Below are 19421 nucleotides of genomic sequence, written 5' to 3' on the forward strand. Positions count from 1 at the left end.
ATTTAAAACAATACAACTCTACTAAACTATTACATATTTTTAATTAATAAAAATGTTTATTTATAACATAATATAAAAATAATGTGCATATTTAACATAAATATGAACTTTAACATAAGGTTAGTAATAATTTTGTTTATAATTTTCATTAGTCAATATTAAAATCTTTAAATTTTTTTTAATTATATTAAAATTATATGATATTTTATAATTGATCAAAAGTTGTTACCCACGCGGTATGGGGATGAGTACGAGTATTTTTTCAATCCGCGAGTATGAGAATGAGTACTATAATACCCTACTCATTGTCATCCCTATAAATTCCTTTAAAATTGGTGTGAGATATAACTACTAAAATTTAAAACACAACATTATTAATCCATATTGTCATATTTTCTGCAACATGAACCTAATGAATAATGATGCATGGCTTCTATAGTATTAAAGTAAACAACACAAAAAAAATAAATAATAAAGATGATTTTTTTTATACATACTTTATTTAGATACATATCGGTATATTTAATTTTGATAAATTTATAAATAGTATTTATATCTATTAATTTTTTTATATTATAACCATTTATGAATTATTTTCTTTTTTATCAAACCATTTATGAATTATTAAAATTATACACCTAGCATATCCAAATAAAATAAAATGTGTATGAAAATGTTATAAAAAACAACAAACACAAGTGCGCGTGTACAACATGCAAGCGCAGCAATAAATAAAGATTCCATGCTGTCTATATATCATCGAGATAAAGACATCATTAAACAAGTACAAGTACAACACATACACACATCAGCATCATCATCACATATCATATCACCCTCACTCCCTTAATTTCCACTCTCAACAAACACCAATTCTATCAACCATGGATCAGGATTCTCAGTTCGACGTGATTATCATCGGAGCCGGCGTCATGGGAAGTTCCACCGCTTACCAAGCAGCCAAACGTGGCCTTAAAACACTCTTACTCGAACAATTTGATTTCCTCCACCACCGTGGCTCCTCCCACGGTGAATCCCGCACAATTCGCACCACCTATCTTCAACCCCATTACTACCCTTTGGTAATCCAATCTTTCAAACTATGGAAAGAAGCCCAAGCCCAAGTGGGCTATGAAGTTTACTTCAAGGCCCAACACTTAGACATGGGCCAATTCAACGACCCAACACTCCGCGCCGTCATCGAAAACTGCCACAAACACAATATCCCCCACCAGCTTCTCAACGACCAGCAAGTGGCCGAGAAATTCGCCGGAAAAATCAACTTACCGGAAAATTGGGTGGGCTTGACCACTGAACACGGTGGTATACTAAAGCCCACCAAAGCTGTTGCCATGTTTCAAACACTCGCTTACAAAAACGGCGCCGTTTTGAAAGACAACACAAAAGTAACGGATATTAAAAATGACAACGCTGGCGTTGTCGTTTTAACCGCGAGCGGTGAAACATTTCGCGGTAAAAAATGCGTGGTAACTGTTGGCGCGTGGGCGAATAAGTTACTTAAGAGGATTAGTGGAGTTGAAATTCCGATACAGCCCATAGAAACTCATGTTTGTTACTGGAGAATTAAACAAGGGCATGAAGGTAAATTCGTAATTGGTGGCGATTTTCCAACATTTGCTAGCTTTGGAAAAGTTTATGTTTACGGAACACCAACGTTGGAGTTTCCGGGTTTGATTAAAGTGGCGGTTCACGGTGGTCGTGTTTGTGACCCGGATAAGAGACCATGGGGCTCCGTTGTGATGATGAATGAATTGAAAGAGTGGATTGAAGGGAGATTTGGTGGAATTGTTGATTCAAGTGAGCCTGTTGTGAAACAATCTTGCATGTATTCTATGACTCCTGATGAAGATTTTGTGATTGATTTTTTGGGTGGTGAGTTTGGGAAAAATGTGGTTTTGGGTATTGGGTTTTCGGGTCATGGGTTTAAGATGGCTCCGGTTATTGGTAAGATATTGAGTGAGCTTGTGGTGGATGGGGAAACTAATGAGGTTGACTTGAAACATTTTAGGATTGGAAGATTCCAAATGGCATCTAAGATTTAGGTGTGTGCTCATCGTTATCCATGTGCTGTGTTTGTAATTTTTTTTTTTTTTAATGTTGTGTGAGTCTTGACTTGGCTGCTGCCAAGGAAATTATGAATAAATTTGTTTGGTTTGTAAAAATTTAAATAAACTGCCATCAACTTTATTATTAAAAAATATATAATTGCATGCTACACTTGTTACACGTAATTCACTTGTGGAATATTTTTTTTTCTACCCCAACATTTAACTCTTCACCCCAACAAATAACCAAATATTCCAATTTTATCCTTTTATCATTTAAACTTGTACAACCGATAAGCATTGCAAAAGTGTTCCGAGAAAAGAGTTCCGAAACTTACAACCATAAACCAATAATGCTTTTTTTTTTTAAACATAAACCAATGATGATTTACATACCGGAAAAGTGTAAAAATGAGTTCCGGAAATTTGAAGAACAAAAACACGTTCTTGAACCTTACAAGTTTAGCCAAATCGAACCTTTGTTTCTCCGATGTAATTTTTTTTCCTGTTTTTTCTTTTTTTTACAATCCTTCAAGTTAGGGATCAGATTGAGATTGAAAGAGTGCCCAGTTTGTCAATTCAACTCACATAATAATTTGTGAGATCCAACCACTCCTCATATCCCCGTATCTGCTTGAAGGATCATACAAATGTGTTGGTCTTGGAACACCAACTATCAGCAAATTCAAGAATCAAATCATTATCCCTTTTGATTTCATATTCTGAAGCTTTGATTGCATCTTAATTTATCAATAAAAATTCAAACTTTGGTTGTAATTTTTTGACCCATTTTCTTCTTTCTTCTTGTGAATTTCTCCGGCCATGTACCATATTTCCGGTGGCAGATTTTTGGTGGTTTCAGATGAAACAGAGAAATGGGTGGAAGAAAATGAGAGGTTTCCGATGTTTAATTTTTTTGACCCATTCTGCAGTTTAGTAATTTTTCACAATACAGTTTTAAAGTTTTCCGGTGAATTTTCCATTTAGCCACCGTTAAACCATCGCTAATTAACATACCAGTACACTTTTGAAAAGTGTTCCGGTAAAATATGTTAAAGAAATAAATGTAATTTTAACCTACCAGCACACTTTTAACATACCAGCACACTTTTGATGCAGTTTTAACATACCAGCACACTTTAATTAACATACCAGCACACTTTTAACATACCAGCACACTTTTTTTTAAGGGTAGAATGGGAATATTCTGAAATATGTTGGGGTAAAGAGATAAATGTAGGGGTAGGAAAAAAAAATTCCTCACTTGTGATACTAATTGCGTTTGATCCGTTAAAAAATAACGGACCGAGCATGACAATTTCAATGATAATATGTTTAATTTTGAAACTGCTTGAACTGGATAAATTATGGGCCAAAAGATTGGACACAAAATGAAATTATTGTCCTCGACTCACTGAACTACGAGACATGATAATCGTACCAAAAAAGAAAAATCAAAGACAAGATTAATTTTGGAATTTTTCTCAAAAAAAATTGGAATTGTAATTTTTCATATTAAATTAAATGCATACGGAAGAATTTGGTGAAACTCTGGCAGAACTTAGAAAATTATTATTTTGGGTCTGTTGTTGGTGATGGAAATAAAATGCTAAGGTGGTGGACCTTGTGGATGGAAACGGTAATTGGATGTGCTGCAGAATTGGCTTTCAGTTCATATTTTAAATATGATTGAAGTGATTCGGCCACCAAATGCAGACAATGGCGTTGATGTTTGTGGGAGTAGCCATGGTAATTTGAATGCGGTCTTGCTTGTACACGGATGTGAATTGCGTGGTAGCCATGGGGAGTGGACCGGAGGCTTTGCAAAGTGGTTGGGTGTGTGTAGCGCTTACGTCTCGAAATTCTGTGGTCTATTGAAGGACTGTTATATGATAGAGAGTTAGGGTTACACGTATAGAGGTGGATGTGGATTCAGCGACCGTGGTGAATGTGATTTCCAAGATGGTAATGGTAGCCCGAGCGGTCGTGCCCTTGTTTATAAGATTTGTCGCCTTATGGAATTAGATTGGGAAGTTGTTCTGCGACATGTCTATCAGGAATCTAATCATTGTGCAGATGCATCAGCTAATACCGGTTGTGCTTTGGATTTCGGTTACATAGTTAATAATTACTAATTAGACATAGTCAATCAAATAATTACAAATGATTAATATATTAAATAATTATAAATAATTAATAGAGTATTAATTAAAACCAAATCTGTAAAAATAAGTGAAGAAAAAAAAACGCATATGCAATTTATATTTGAACCACTCATTTTTTTGTTCTAACTAAACTCTCTTTTTTTAATTTTATGTTTTTCAATTATTTTTATACATTATTATTTTTATATATTTTTTTCAAACTATTATGGTTCCGTTTAGTAAAAAATAGTGGATAGTTGGTGTTTACGTAGGAATTTGGTAAACAACCGCTAGTTTAAGTATTTAAACTCGAGAGATCAACTAGTAAATCTCAGGACAATTTTGTGTTTTGTTTACTTAGAAAAATGTTTGAGTGTTCGTCTTAAAAAGTATAACAAACACTTTAAGAATTAAATCTTGCGCAAATAATAAAAGAAAAAGCTAGTTCGAATCGCCTCGAAATAGCAGTTTCATGAACAGATATCAAATAAAACTAAAGAACATTGCTGGAAAGTAAATTGCATTGAATGAAAAGCAGTTACAGACTAAATGGTTCACAAAACATACATCTTCTCTTCAAGATTCCTTTCGTTCGATCGCTGAGTACTTAGAATTTTCAGAGAAAGTTTTGTATAAAATTTTGTGACCTCGACTACTAGTGAAAAACTGCTATAAATACTATGGCGAAGTGGTAACTGCTCCTTGATCATCTGGACGTTATTCGATTTGCCACGTCGACCCACGTTCTCCACGTTCGACTCTTCTTCCTTCAGTGCGCGCCAATTCTCTATTGGGCCAGTGTTGTTTCTTTGGGCCTGGCTCGACTGGCCCTTTGATCTACTTCACCGCTTCGACGCGCCTCTTGGCGAACTAACCTTCAAGCATTACTTCGACGCCTTCGAAACTCCTTCCCACTTCGACACAGTTGAAGCTTCCACACAATATTTGAAAGTTTTATTTTAACAACATAACCTTCAAATAAATATTGGGCTCACCACTTGTATCTAATTGATAAATACCAAATTTATGCCCAATTGGTAAGTAAAATTTATAGCGGATGAGTTTACGACTAATAAGTTATAAGGTAGCTTATAGAAGATAAATTAGTTGATTAAATTTTTGGTATTTGATAAAATTAAAGTTGAACTAACTTATAAATATGAAATAAGATAAAAACTAAATATGTTTAATTAATATTTAATATTTCAAATAAGACAGCGGTGATAAAAGAGAGAAAAATAATAAACTACTCGTATAAATTATTAGTTACTCATTTTATTATTAAATTATTAAATGTATTACTAAATAAGTATAAGGTCATGTGAGAAAAAAACTACTCGTATTAATTGTCAGAATACTATACTACTCCCTCCGTATTTTTATTCAGAATAGTAATTAAATTAGTAACACTAAATTAAAAAGATGTATTTTTGCATCTTATTTTTTAATTATAATAATTATTTTTTCAAATATAATTGAAAAGAATAAGAGTAAGTAATTGACAATAGATATAATCGACAAATTGTACCCTTAAAATACCAAAACGATAATTAGATAAAAATGTTAAATTTGACGTCAAAAGACACTAAAAAAGTGGAGGGAGTACTATAAAGTGAATGTGCATTTTTTTTCTTTCTTTCCTTATTTAAAGGATTTGATTTTAATTACTTCTATATTAATTATTTGTAATTATTTAATATATTAATTATTTAATTAGTTATGTTTAATCATTAATGATTAGGTGTTGACTCACTTAAAAATTTCTATTTTTCAAACACTAAACATTGGTAACTTTGGATTTTTTTTCCAGACTAGGGATGGCAATTTGACTCATACCCAGTGGGCACCCGCAAAAATTACTCATAACGGGTAGGGTAAAAATTCGCATTTTGAGTACGGGCACGGGTATGGATAATTACCCGCAAAACGAACGGGTATGGGTGCGGGTACGGGTACCTTAGTACCCACCCCGCCCCATACCCACATAATGTATATATATATTTATTTTATATAATAAGATATGTATATCAATTTAAAAAATACAATAACTATTAAACTATTACACATTTTTAATAAAAATATTTATTTATAATATAATACAAACACAGTGTGAATATGTTAACAAAGAAATGAACTTTAACATGAGATTTGTAAAGATTTTGTTTATAATTTTCATGAGTCGACATTAAAATCTTTTAAAAAAAATTAATTATATTAAAACGATATGATATTTTATAATCGATCGATTTATTTTTAGCAAAAATGCGGGTAACGGGTACGGGTATGGGTACTTAGGTACCCATTGGATATGGGTACTTAGGTACCCATTGGGTATGGGGACGGGGACAAAGGTTGTTACCCACGCGGATATGAGGATGGGTACGGGTATTTTTTCAAACTGCGGGTATGGAGATGGGTACTATAGTACCCTACCCATACCCTACCCATTGCCATCCCTATTCCAGACATTTGGATTTTAGAAGACCTTCCAAGTTTTTACCATATTCTCATTAATTCGTCAAACTAATCTCAATCCTCTTATCAAAGTGAATTAAAAAGGAAAAAACTCGTTTTTTTTCTTCTTTTGTTTTTTTGGAAAAAAACTTATACTTTAGTCAAAAAGAAAAAAAAAACCATTATCGTGACATCTTGATGTCATATATCCATATATAAATCCAACATAAACTCACTTATTTTTTACTTTCACAGCATTTTGATTCTTAACTCTAAACTATCTCTCCATATAGTAAATATAAGTTTAGAATAGATGAAATTCCATAACAAAGATACAATACTAGAAATCACTTCTCAAAGCTTAATCTCACTTAACAAGCTCACCAATGTTCTTACACCACAACCCTCCGTAGCACACTTGAAAAAACTCTCCAATTTACTCAACCGCACTGGTCATGCTCGTTTTCGCCGTGCTCCGGTGGTTCCTCAACCTCCACCACCAATGCCACCACTTCATATTCAACCTCAACCTCCTCGACACCAACGTTTAACTCTTGATTTCACAAAAACTAATATTTTGAAATCTAACCCTAAATTATTGTCTCTGGATCGTGAATTCCCTAAAGATACGTTTAGCGTTTCATCTAACTCTAACAAATGTCACCGCATGAAAGAGAGGTACACCCACATCACATTGTATAAATAATCACGGTAGATGATTTACGGAGTATTTTCTTTTCAATTAATTTTTGCAACAATAAAAAATGAGTCGGAATCACATGTTTTATCTTTATTCACATATTTTATTAGTCGTTCAGTCGTAAGATTTTGATTATTGTTTTTTAGGAAAATTAGGATTCAGAGAACGGTGAGAGTAATGGCGCCAATAAATGATAATATCGCCGATATACCAGCGGATGGATATCAATGGAGAAAATATGGGCAAAAATCAATAAAGGGATCACCATATCCAAGGTGGGTGAATGGTAATTTATGGCCGTTGATTAGTTTTGACTATTGTCAAAGGCATGTATTTAATAACCGTTGATTATGTTAATTTGTTTGTTTCAGGGGATATTATAAGTGCACTACGGAAAATGGTGTCCAGCTAGAATATTTATGTGTAGTTTGACTGTGAATTTAATGTTTTTATTTAACTATCGTCTTAGTATTTTAATGGTATGGTTCGTTAATTATACCATTTGTCCGTTATTCTTATCATTTTTTATAAAACTAATTAATATGGAGTATTATATATTTGGAAAACTAATTAATATGACACCAAACTTTTTCTTCTAAAAATTTCCCATCCGTTCAATGGTTGTAGTAGTAGAATTTTTGTAATATGTTATAGATTTTATTTTTTTGGTTACAATGTTATAGATTTTATGTGCAAGTTTGTATTGTAGTATAAGATTGAATTAAAGGTTTAGTATAAATAATCTAATTTGATCTGAAAAAAAAACAGTGAGAATGAAAGTGATAACTTGTAAATGAAGAAACCACTACGATTGTTTTATTTTTGAGAACTTCTTTTGGCAAAAAAATCGACAAAAAAACCCTATAATATGAATTTTTTTAACATTTGACATGTTCATCGTCCGCTACTTAAATAACGGGTATTATAAAAATGAGAGATTTGAAAAACAAAATACCCCATAACTTGAAAATTTTAAGATTTTACACATATGCTACTTGAGTAGCTAGCAGACGTTATACAAATGAGAAATTTGAGAGGAAAAAATACATCTCTTCACATAAAATTTTCAAGATTTTAAACGTCCACTAAAGTAGCGAAAGAAATATTTTGTTGATTTTAAGGGACGCGTGAGAAAACTTAGGGGACGAAAAAAAAAGTTATCTTATTTTGTTTCTTGGATATCTTTTTCAAAATCACGTGAAAATGCCTAGGTACACTAAATAGTGGCCCAACACTAAATAAATTGGGCTCACGTGAAAATAAAGCCCAGAACTAAAATAGTGGCCAGGAACAGAATATTGAGTATAAATTAGTTTTGTTTTTGTACTCAGATCATAAATTAGTTTAAGTGCTTAACCAAATGATTCTCTCTCTTTTTTTTTCAATCACTAACCAAATGATTCTGGTATATTGTGATCGGGAGGGGCTGGAACCACTTGATGCCAGAACTGACTCCCGAACCAGATTAAACTGGCAGTGAAAAACCAAAATGATTCTGGTATATTGTAATTTTGACAAACTGATATATTGTATTGTTCATTGGATTCCAAGATCCTTAAAGATTGTTGCAAACACTTTTTATTTTGAACAAGAGTTGTTGCAAACACTTATTAGTAAAAATACAATAAAGTTATTTTTTAGATTCATTAAAAAAGTGATGTATATGGTCTACATTATAGTCCAGATACATAAGTTATTCAATAAATCTTAAAAGTTGACTTTTACTTATAATTAAGGATACAGGGAGTAAGTTTTTGCAAAAAAGAAAAGGAAAATGTGTGAAGTCAACACATTAAAAATTGAAATGTTTCACTTTTAAATTTTTTTTAATGAAATATTTAAAAAGTGTCGGATACTTTATTTATTTATTTTTAAGATGAAATTTCTAACAACTAGGTTATTAGAATAAAAAAAATTGTAAATATATATGTATATACACATAAAAATGTTGTATCTACAATACATCATTCCTTTCGTCATGCTTTACAATTACTTAGTTGTCTTCCTAAGCAAGTGGGTTACCCGAGCACCAAATCTGGTGTTCATGATTTGATTAAATTAATTTACTTTATCCAAAGAGATAAGATTGGTCTATACTATCTCATCTATATAATTGCAATCAGCAAATAGCTTAGTGGAACAACAACAATCACTGGTCTCACTCCTCATGTTGACCCAATTTTCTTCGTTCATATTCATTTCATCCTAGCTAGCTAGCTAGCTACTACTAATATTCTATCCATTTTATTAGTTAATAATTAAATTCCCTTAATTTGGAATATCTGTCTGCCAATTTGACAAAGTCCACCTAAATCAAATTATACTATATATTTATTTTTATAAAAGCTGCAAGGATATTTTGAATGCTTGTTAATTAGGATCTCTCCGATTTTTTCTCATATTTTTTCTTAAACCAATTAAATCTTTCAACGCTTGTTGAAAGAGAATTCATTTAGTATTGAGATTCTTATTTAATATATGTACCGTACACTTTTTTATTACTATATGACTATTTAACCATTGTTTAACTAATTTTCGTAAATTTTTTTATAAAATACATAAGATAAATTCTCTCCTCGAATAATTTCCATATATACCACGCGTTATTATGAAAAAATGTAGTGCATTGTGTTAGATATGTGTTGATCATTGTGTGTGTAATGCTCATAGTTAGGCCTGGTGCGTGTGTTTGGCTTGCTTGACCTGTGTACTTAGCGCGCGTGTAGTTACTTAAGATCCAAACTGTCTGTTTGTGTTGGTTAGTTTGTTGTAACTGCCTTGTACACCTTATGCATTGGCTATATAAGGCCTTGCACATTATCAATGAAAGAGTAGAGTTCCATTTGCCTTAACACATTAGAGTATACAAAAGGGTAAAATAATTTTATCTTATAAACTTATGAAAGAATAGTACCCAAATTGGTTTGGGATTTCTTGTGCCAAAGAAACACAACAATATTATGCATTTATCACAATTGATTTTTTACTTATATCACAATTGTTATTAGTGAACAGTTAATCAATTTAATGAAGGAAACACCTCATCTCATCTCATAAAAATAAAAATAAAAATAAAAACCACGTTGGTACAACTCAAAGAAACATCTTTACCAAAAAAGAAGAAGAAAGAAGGGAAATATCCTAAAATAATAAATGTAGTAAATAAGAAGCATGCACTTAATCTGACATAATAAAAGGAAACATGAATGAGGATGGATAAGAATGAGATGATGAGAGTGAGACACCTTACCCAACCAACCCATCATCATCATCAACAAGGTAAACGGATTTTATCTTGTCTAGTTTTTTGCCACGTCATTCAAAACGTGTCAAACCACTCTTCTCTCTCTATCTCTTTACTCTTTCCCATCTCATCACTTATATAATTTTTTTTGTTAGTACTTATCTGTACATTTTTTATTTGTTACTAGTATTTATCAATACATTTTATTGGATTGTCCATGATTTAGTATAAAGTTTTCAAAATTGTAGGATACACATAGAAAATATAGATGAAAAACAAGTTGCCTCACTAATTTTTCGAAATAGCAAATTTTTTTGAAAAACTATATTTATAAATCTAGACGTCACAATATTATAATGCATAATTTTTAATAAAATTTTTTATTTTATTTTTTAGGTTTATTTGAAAACTAATGAATATGAACTATAATATAATCTAAATTCACTTGAAAACTAATGAATCTGAACTATAATATAGTCTAGATTCATTAATTTTCCAATCAACCTTAAAAATAAAGTTTCTTTTATAATAAAGACTAGATGAGTATTTATCTGTACATTCTTTTACAACAGATAACCTCTGCAGTATCAATTATTTTTACACCGAAAATTTATTATTAATTCATATGGCTTAATTAGTAAAATGGTCCTTAAAGACATTTTTGGTTTTACACTATGTTGCCTAGGTACGGGTACGGTACCAGTATCCGGTACCGGTACTGGTACGCGGTACAACATTTTTAGAAAATTTAAGGTACGGGTACGTTAGTATAAAATATTAGAAAAATTATTTTTAAGTGAATTATTATCCTGATGCTTTGAAGATTTAATTTTTTTTGTCTACTGTCTCAACTATTTTCATAAAAAATGAGAGATAATTGAAATATAATAAAAAATTATAATATTTTAAGAGATTTTTCAACAGCCAATATGTTTTTTCCGTATTCATCATCATAAATCAACCAAATAAAAATGGGTACGGAATCGGTGCGTACCATACGAGTACCATGGAGTATCCGGTACTGATACGTACCCGGTACGGGTACTTCACCATTTTAGAAGTACCCATGCTACATAGGTTTTACATTAGTCCCTTAAAGAAAAAAAAAGGACTGAATAAGTCCTTAAAGAAAAAAAGGTCCGAATAGGTCCCTTAAAGATATCTTCGTTAATCAGTTTGGTCTTTTAAAGACATCTTCATTAATCATTTTGGTCCTCGAAAAAATGGACGGAAAAGACCAAACTGATTAACGGTGATCTCTTTAGGGGACCTGTTTGGAACTTTTTTTCTTTAATGGACCTATTAAGACATTTTTTTTCTTTAAGGGATCAATATAAAATAAAAAATATCTTTAAGAGACCATTTTACTAATTAAGCGTAATTCATATCAATAAAATGGGGTGTATTATGAAGATTTGACGGAATAAGTAGTTGTATTAAAATGTGAAACAATACATTTTTTTTTTATTGATAAATGATAAAAATCACAAATTTATATATTCATTTTTGTTTCACTAACAACAACACACTTCATTCATTCATTCCCTTCTTTTCTTTCTTTTTTTTCCACATCTCTCTTTCTCTCTCACTTTCTTATGATTACACATATTGATGAACAACGACACAAACATAATAAACAACCTCGTTATTAAACAAAAAATCTGATTCATACATAGATTGTTCCTGTTACTGTCTGGTTCTAAAGATTGATGACAAACACCCCTTTTACCTGGAAGCCCAAAACAAAGAGAAGACGAACAGGACAAGGGTAATCAAATCAACGATCACCCCTTCTCATTCTCAGGGCTTAGAAATTTTACTTTTTTTATTTTTTTTGGTTAAAAATGGAGGTTTTTGTGGGACCCACTTTCACCATCAACGTTCCCGACCAGACCCGAGAGGATTTACCGACGGCCTTTCGGATCTCAGGACCACCGAAGTTTTTCGCCGGAGGTTCGCCGGAAAGTTCATCGTCGATCGGAACTCCTGATGACAGTGACAACGATGAAGAAGTGCAGAGTCAGTTAAAAGGAAGAAATGGGTTGGGTTCGTTGGATTCTTTAGAAGATTCTCTTCCCATCAAGTTTGTTTCTTTCTCTATATAACCTTTCATTCTTCATTCTTTCTATTTTGGGTCGGTAAAAAAATCAATTTTTTTTTTTTTAATTTTAAGTTGCTTTTTGCCATTTTGGTGTGTTAAGTTAAGTTTTTAATTTGTTTTCATGTTTTTGTTTAATTTATTAACTTTTGATTAATTTTGGTATTAGGAGAGGATTATCAAGTCATTTTGATGGAAAATCAAAGTCATTTACAGATCTATCACAAGTAAACAATTTAAAGGAATTGCAAAAGCAAGAGAGTCCATTCAACAAAAGAAGAAGGGTTCTTATTGCATCTAAATTTTCAAGAAAATCATCTTTTTATTCATGGTCTAATCCTAAATCCATGCCACTTTTTCCTGTTAATGAGGATCATAATGATGATTATTATGATTATGGAGATAATGATTATGAAGACTATGAAGAAGAGGAAAAAGCTAGAAAAATGCCTTTTGCTTCATCATCTTCATCTTCCTCTAATTCCTTGGTTGAGGATAAGAAACAAGATGATAATCATCATGTTCAAATTGGTAATGGTAGAATGCATGAATCATATGCTGATGAAATGAGGCTTAGATTGAGAAGCTTTAAGTCAAGAAGCTTTTCTCTTGCAGATCTACAAGAACATGATGATGAGGAAGATGATGAGGATGATTAATTAGTTAATTAATTAACATTAACATAAAGTTTTTTCTTTTATTCTTTTGTTGTTAAATGTTAAATAAAATTTATAGTATCAATCACTATTCAGTACTACTAAGTTACCTACTGAATTGAATAATAACTTGTATTTTTATGCTAAGACTTAAAAATGAAATTTGCTACTAGTAATGAATTATGAATATTCCTTGCATATCCTAATGTGGGTCTACTAAAGTAATGTAAGTTTCATAATAATAATCGAAATTTTTTGTTTCTTTTTTTGATGATGTTTGTTTATTTGTTTTTCTCAAAAGTGGATATGGTGTTATTGGAATTACATTAATGACAAGGAAATATAAACAACAAAAATTTGGGTAAGGGTTGTTGATGAGATAGGGTTTGGATTGATTATGAGACTATATGGTTGTTAATTGTGATTAGTATTTAGAACGTATCTTGAACAAATCTTATCTTATCTTTTTGTTCAGACTATTGATACAGATGCTAGAAAAAGAAAGACTTTTATTTACGTCTTTATTAAGGTTTCTATTATGATATTGCAAGTTGTGGTCCCATTGTATGTACTAAAAATTGAAGTTGGATTAGAATAGGATTTGAAGTTTGTTAATAAGTGTTAATCTCTAATTTGGTAGACATTTGCCATTTGGGTTGCTTAGGACTAGGAGTAGTTGGTAGGAGGATTAAGTTAAGTGATTAACTATTGAGCTATAATAACTTTGACTATTTGGCTTAGCGGATAACATGGGTCATGCTGACTTTTCAACCTAATCTTATAAGAGATATTGTATCTTATAAGATCCATTTGTAGGCGCTGGCTAGCATGGGAAAGTGGTGTAGGTCTCCCACCATGGGAAAGGAGGTTTTAACCTGTATTAGCAGGTGAAACAGGTTATATCATTATAATATTAAGTTATGTTATTTGCACAATTACCACAACTGACATATTTATGAATACTGCCCTTTACAACATTAAATATTAGTTTAACCCCAAATTAAAAATATAGACGCCTCTTTCTCTTCTTTCTCTGTAGCGTTCCCTCTTTCTCTGTATCCAAAAATAAAAACACATATAATCAAGAAAAATAGAAAGCGCCATGTAAGTCTCCGCCGCTGAGATATTTCCCCTCTTCGATCTCATTGTTCCGGTGTTGGTTTCACTCGATATCGTTGTTCCGTTGTTGCTTCCGCTGATTCCGATTCAACCAATATTCGCTCGATCTCGTTGTTCCGCTGTTGCTTCTGTCGATTCCGATTCTGTTAAGGTAAGTAATGGTTGTTGCTGCTCTGAGCATCACCGTTATTTTATGGTATTCATGTTTTAGATCTGTTGAATTTGTTTCTGACATAACTATCTTGGTTTAAAACTATGGAACTTGCATTGTTATCAAACAGGGCTGTTTTTGTTCCTTTTTGTTCCTGATAAACTTTGTAGTTAGGGTTTTCATTGCACTAAGTTAGATGATGAAATTGTAGATGAAAATAAGCTTAGATTGAAGACTTCCCCTTGTAGTTAGGGGTTTTTTTGCTCTGCTATTTCTACCATGAATTCTATCATTAATATGACACCAAATTGTATGAATTAATTCAATGGACACTTTCTCAAACTCTAACCTTCAAAATCTCATCACTTCCACCACAACACCATCAGCAACTCGTGAATTTCATCACTTCACAAGAATTCCTATTGCAATCCAACAATTTATACAGTTAAAAATTTAATTGTAATTCTAACTATTTTCTTCATGATTTCTTTTATTTGAAAAATCAATTAATTTCTTCATTGTTACCAAAGGGACAAATTATATTTTGACTGTAATTTTGTTTCATCAAAGGGACAAATTATATCATAAAACTGGAGATTCAGATTTTAATTGTAATAGTACAAATTAATTCAATTTTAATATATCTTTTATGTTGAACGAAAACTTAGATAATAAGACCAGCTATTAGAACTTGAGGATGTTTGGTTGTAGCCTTTCTTTTTCGTTGGAGGTGATATCAGTCTTTATTTTTGTGGTTTAGCAGCTGTGTTTTAGAGCTTTAGTTAATCTCTTGTTGTATGTATATAGGTGTGGAAGAATGGAATCTGAGCGTCAATTAGAGAATGCCGTTGGTGTTGAGGATCGGGTAAGTAATGAATTATCCTTATTTGAATTGAAGTATGTAAGTATATATTAGCATTGAAATAATGTCTTAGTTTTGTTATGTAAATGTAAACAGGCTGATGATGAACATAAAGATAGTTCATTTGACAATGATGAATATAGTAGCAGTGTTGGTGAAATAGGAGGTGGAAGTGATGAAGAAATTAGTGGAAACGTGGACGGCGGTGAGTTTGAAGGAGAATTTGAAATGTCGTCGACGGATGAGAGTGGAGAAGAGGATTGTGATGCAGATAAGATAAACATAAATTGGTAGGTTCGTTGCATAATTAATGTATCGGACATATATTATAGTTCAAATACATTAATTATGAAATGAACCTAATAAGGTGAAATTTGCTTATAAAATAGTAGTATAAGGACAACTCTATAAGTATTCGGGACAAGTTTTAATGATTTATTTGACCTAAAATAGTATTTAGCATGAACCTCTAAGTATTTCGAACAAGTTTTAAGTTAAGTTTTACGGATTCATTTGACCTAAAGTTGTGTGAGAATGACTCTCTAACTATTCCAGACACTATTTGCGGATTTATTTGACGTAAAGTAGTATGACGATGAAATCACTAACTATTTCGGAGAAGTTTAGGGATTTATTTGACCTAAAATAGTATTAGGATGACTCTGTAAGTATACCGGACAAGTTTTAAGTATTAATTTGACCTAAAATAATATTAGGATGACTTTCTAAGTATACCGGACAAGTTTTAAGGATTATTTTGACCTAAAATAGTATTATCACGACTCTTTACAATTCCGGACAAGTTTTACGAATTAATTTAACCTAAAATAGTATTATCATGACTCTTATACAATTCCGGACAAGTTTTACGGATTAAATTGACCTAAAGTAGTATGAGAATGACTCTCTAACTATTTCGAACAAGTTTTAAGGATTAATTTGACCTAAAATAATATTAGGATGACTCTATAAGTGTCCGATTGGCAGTCCTTATTTTTTACTTTTCTACTTATTTTAAGGAGAAGTAGGGCCCAACATAATTTCGATAAAATTATTAAAATAAAAAGTGTCTTTTTTTAATGAAAAAACACAATATAAGTGACTTAAAAAAAGAATTTATTTCATAAAAAAACAATTATGATAATTATCTTTTTAAAGTTGTTATTATTATTATTATTATTATTATTATTATTATTATTATTATTATTATCTTTTTTAAGTTTGTTATATTATTAGGATAATTACCTTTTAAATTTAGATGATCATGAATTTATGATAAGTCAGTTATTAATCTATTTTACCACCAAATTTAACTTAAAAGTGATGATTAAGTTGAAAAAAAATAATAAATACCAAACAACTTTTTTTGAAAATTTCTTGTTTTCTTGAATTGGTACGTAAATACCAAACAACTTTCTCTTTCCAATAAATTTAATATATTATGTAACAAACAAAATTAATATTTCCAAGTGTAATCTTGTTCTTTGAATGAATTTGTTACCTTTCAAAAAATAAATAAATTAATATGTTATGTAACAAATAAAAAAAAAACTCTAATTTTCTAAATATATATTAAATCTTTTACGATTTCAACGGCTAATCCTAAATATTTGGAATTTACATGAAGGTATAATAGACAAAATATAACCTTAAATTATCAAAACGACAAGTAATTTGAAACAAATATTTTTTCATAAAACGACAAGTAAAAAGGAAAAGGAACGGAGGAGTATTATCATGACTCTTTAAAATTCCGGACAAGTTTTACAAATTAATTTGACCTAAAGTAGTATGAAAATGACTCTCTAATTATTCCAGACCCTAAATAGGGATTTATTTGACCTAAAATAGTATGAGAATGACTTTCTAACTATTTCGGACACTAATTAGGCATTTATTTGATCTAAAGAAGTATGAGAAAGACTCTCTAATTATTCCGCTATCACATTACACGACAATTATATGACCTAAGATACAATCACACACCCAAGTTCAAACTTCAAACCTTTCTTTAAATTCCACAGAACAACCCCATTTGGTTTCACCGAAAATTCGAAAGATATAACATTACTCCACCATAAACTAGGGTCAAAATTACATTAACGGGTTAATTTCATAACATCACACATAACTTAATACATATGTAAGCATTTTCTTTGTCCGATAACATACTACTCTGACTATGGAATGCGGGGAAACTGAATTCATCAACTTCTTTCTTGAACACGGTGAGACTGAATTTGTTGTTACCCTTGTAGCCAAATAATAGTAAATGGCTTCCGGTCAACCCATAAAACTGTCTGAGTTCAGTCATACCCTCAAAAATGTCAGGAGTCGTAACTGAATTGTTGAACTTCACAATATGCCTATTTCCACATTCATCTTTTAATCTCAAAATTCCACCCAGCTCTTCCTTAAATTCTTCAACAAATTTAGGGTCAACCTCGGCATACCTCTACGAACAAAAAAATAACTTAACACAATCATATATTTGTCAAAAACATAAACCTATCAAACTCTTGTAATTTTACATAACCATTTCATTAAGGAGCACATGTTTGTTTCTTCTCCATCTTTTATCGAAATCCCATAACTTCAACCTCCAACTTGGAGGTACCTTTATTTTCTTTGGATGTTAAAATTAAAACTTACATTTTAGTTTAAGGCTGAAAGTAACTATTTGTTGATTTGCAAATACTTGGTTTCTACTGTCTTGGTGTCTCTGAATTATGGTTTTAGAGGATGCTATAAGCCCTAAACTTAGATTGGTAGAAACTATCCCCCTTTAACTAGCTTTGTGTTTGACCACCAAAAATAGCTACTATGTTTCTTCATTGGTAGGTGTCTCTTGTAACTGACTTATTATGATTTTGAACCATGCTATTTTGGTTTTGAGTTTTAACAGTTTTATAGTACAGGAAGATCAAGTTATCATTTTTCCTCGAATTGGAAAGAACCAGAAGTTATATGGAGAATGTATATGCTTAGTGAAACCTTTTAGAACGAAACAATTTCAATCAACACACAATTTATAACCTAATCATCATCTATGCTAAAATCAACAACAATAACATCTGCAAATTCCAATCAAATTTATAACTGAACACCAAACTAAAGGTTACACAACACAAAATGCGATTCAACATCAAAAAACTCAAATTTGCAAAAAAATCATGCTTAAACACAAAAAACCAAACAAAAATAAATGCTCACCTCCATGAAATTCATGGTGACGGTTGCAAATCCACCTTTCACATCCTTAAACATACTAGAATTCCAAACATTTCCGAAAAATCTTCGTCCAGGGCACATTATGATGAGTTGATGGTAAAATGTTGTTAACCCTAACACAGTCACAATTTGGGGGAGTTGTGTTTCCATCATACTAACCTTTTATACCCTTAAAATCTATAATTAAATAAATAAAAAAGAGAGATTACCAATTTTCCCTCTATTCAACACAAACTGAGTTGCATCGATTTTATCAACAATTACCAACAAAAAAAAAACCTCAAAAATCAATAATTTTTTTTAAAAAAAAAAACGTTAACAACCCAATGAAATTCATCATGTTCAACAAATTTCAAGGACAAATCAGTATCAATCTTACCTTGTAGTCTCTGATTTCACTGATATGTGATTGTGTATCAATCTTGAAACCGTAGTCTGGTTCGAAACCACCGTGTTCTTGCGATTGTGTTCGAAATCTTCATCGTGTTCATCGTGTTCTTCCATCTGTGCAACACCTTCACAATGATGTACAAGGGGGTTTTCAATGGGATTAAAAACATGTGATTAAAACTGAATTATAGAGATTAATACGACACATTCACAACACCAATTATGTTTTTTGGTTTATTATTTTAAAATCAGTGGAATTAAAACTAAATTATAGGAAATATATGGGTTATATTGGTGATGGACAAA

General features: G+C 31.3%; 4 protein-coding genes across 4 annotated transcripts; 3 read left to right on the forward strand and 1 right to left on the reverse strand.

The window, feature by feature from the left end:
• The first annotated feature begins 754 nt into the window (after positions 1 to 754).
• Positions 755 to 2225, forward strand: LOC123897758 (probable sarcosine oxidase). Its single transcript, XM_045948510.1, has one exon. It carries the CDS (start codon positions 885 to 887, stop codon positions 2061 to 2063), a length of 1179 nt encoding a protein of 392 aa, XP_045804466.1. The 5' UTR covers positions 755 to 884; the 3' UTR covers positions 2064 to 2225.
• Positions 2226 to 6977: 4752 nt separating this feature from the next.
• On the forward strand, positions 6978 to 7796 carry LOC123894177 (probable WRKY transcription factor 17). The gene is made up of 3 exons (XM_045944094.1): positions 6978 to 7342; positions 7511 to 7639; positions 7736 to 7796. The coding sequence occupies exons 1-3, from the start codon at positions 6978 to 6980 to the stop codon at positions 7794 to 7796; spliced, it is 555 nt and encodes a 184-aa protein (XP_045800050.1).
• A 4235-nt stretch (positions 7797 to 12031) lies between these two features.
• LOC123897260 lies at positions 12032 to 13633 on the forward strand. The gene is made up of 2 exons (XM_045947822.1): positions 12032 to 12691; positions 12876 to 13633. Exons 1-2 carry the CDS (start codon positions 12453 to 12455, stop codon positions 13363 to 13365), a joined length of 729 nt encoding a protein of 242 aa, XP_045803778.1. The 5' UTR covers positions 12032 to 12452; the 3' UTR covers positions 13366 to 13633.
• A 3761-nt stretch (positions 13634 to 17394) lies between these two features.
• Positions 17395 to 18971, reverse strand: LOC123897261. Its single transcript, XM_045947823.1, has 3 exons — positions 18935 to 18971; positions 18708 to 18838; positions 17395 to 17949 (listed from the first exon to the last, which is right to left on the reverse strand). The coding sequence occupies exons 2-3, from the start codon at positions 18804 to 18806 to the stop codon at positions 17608 to 17610; spliced, it is 441 nt and encodes a 146-aa protein (XP_045803779.1). The 5' UTR covers positions 18807 to 18838; positions 18935 to 18971; the 3' UTR covers positions 17395 to 17607.
• Between the last annotated feature and the right edge of the window lie 450 nt (positions 18972 to 19421).

Source organism: Trifolium pratense, linkage group LG7, assembly GCF_020283565.1.
Source record: "Trifolium pratense cultivar HEN17-A07 linkage group LG7, ARS_RC_1.1, whole genome shotgun sequence".
Lineage (NCBI taxonomy): Eukaryota > Viridiplantae > Streptophyta > Magnoliopsida > Fabales > Fabaceae > Trifolium > Trifolium pratense.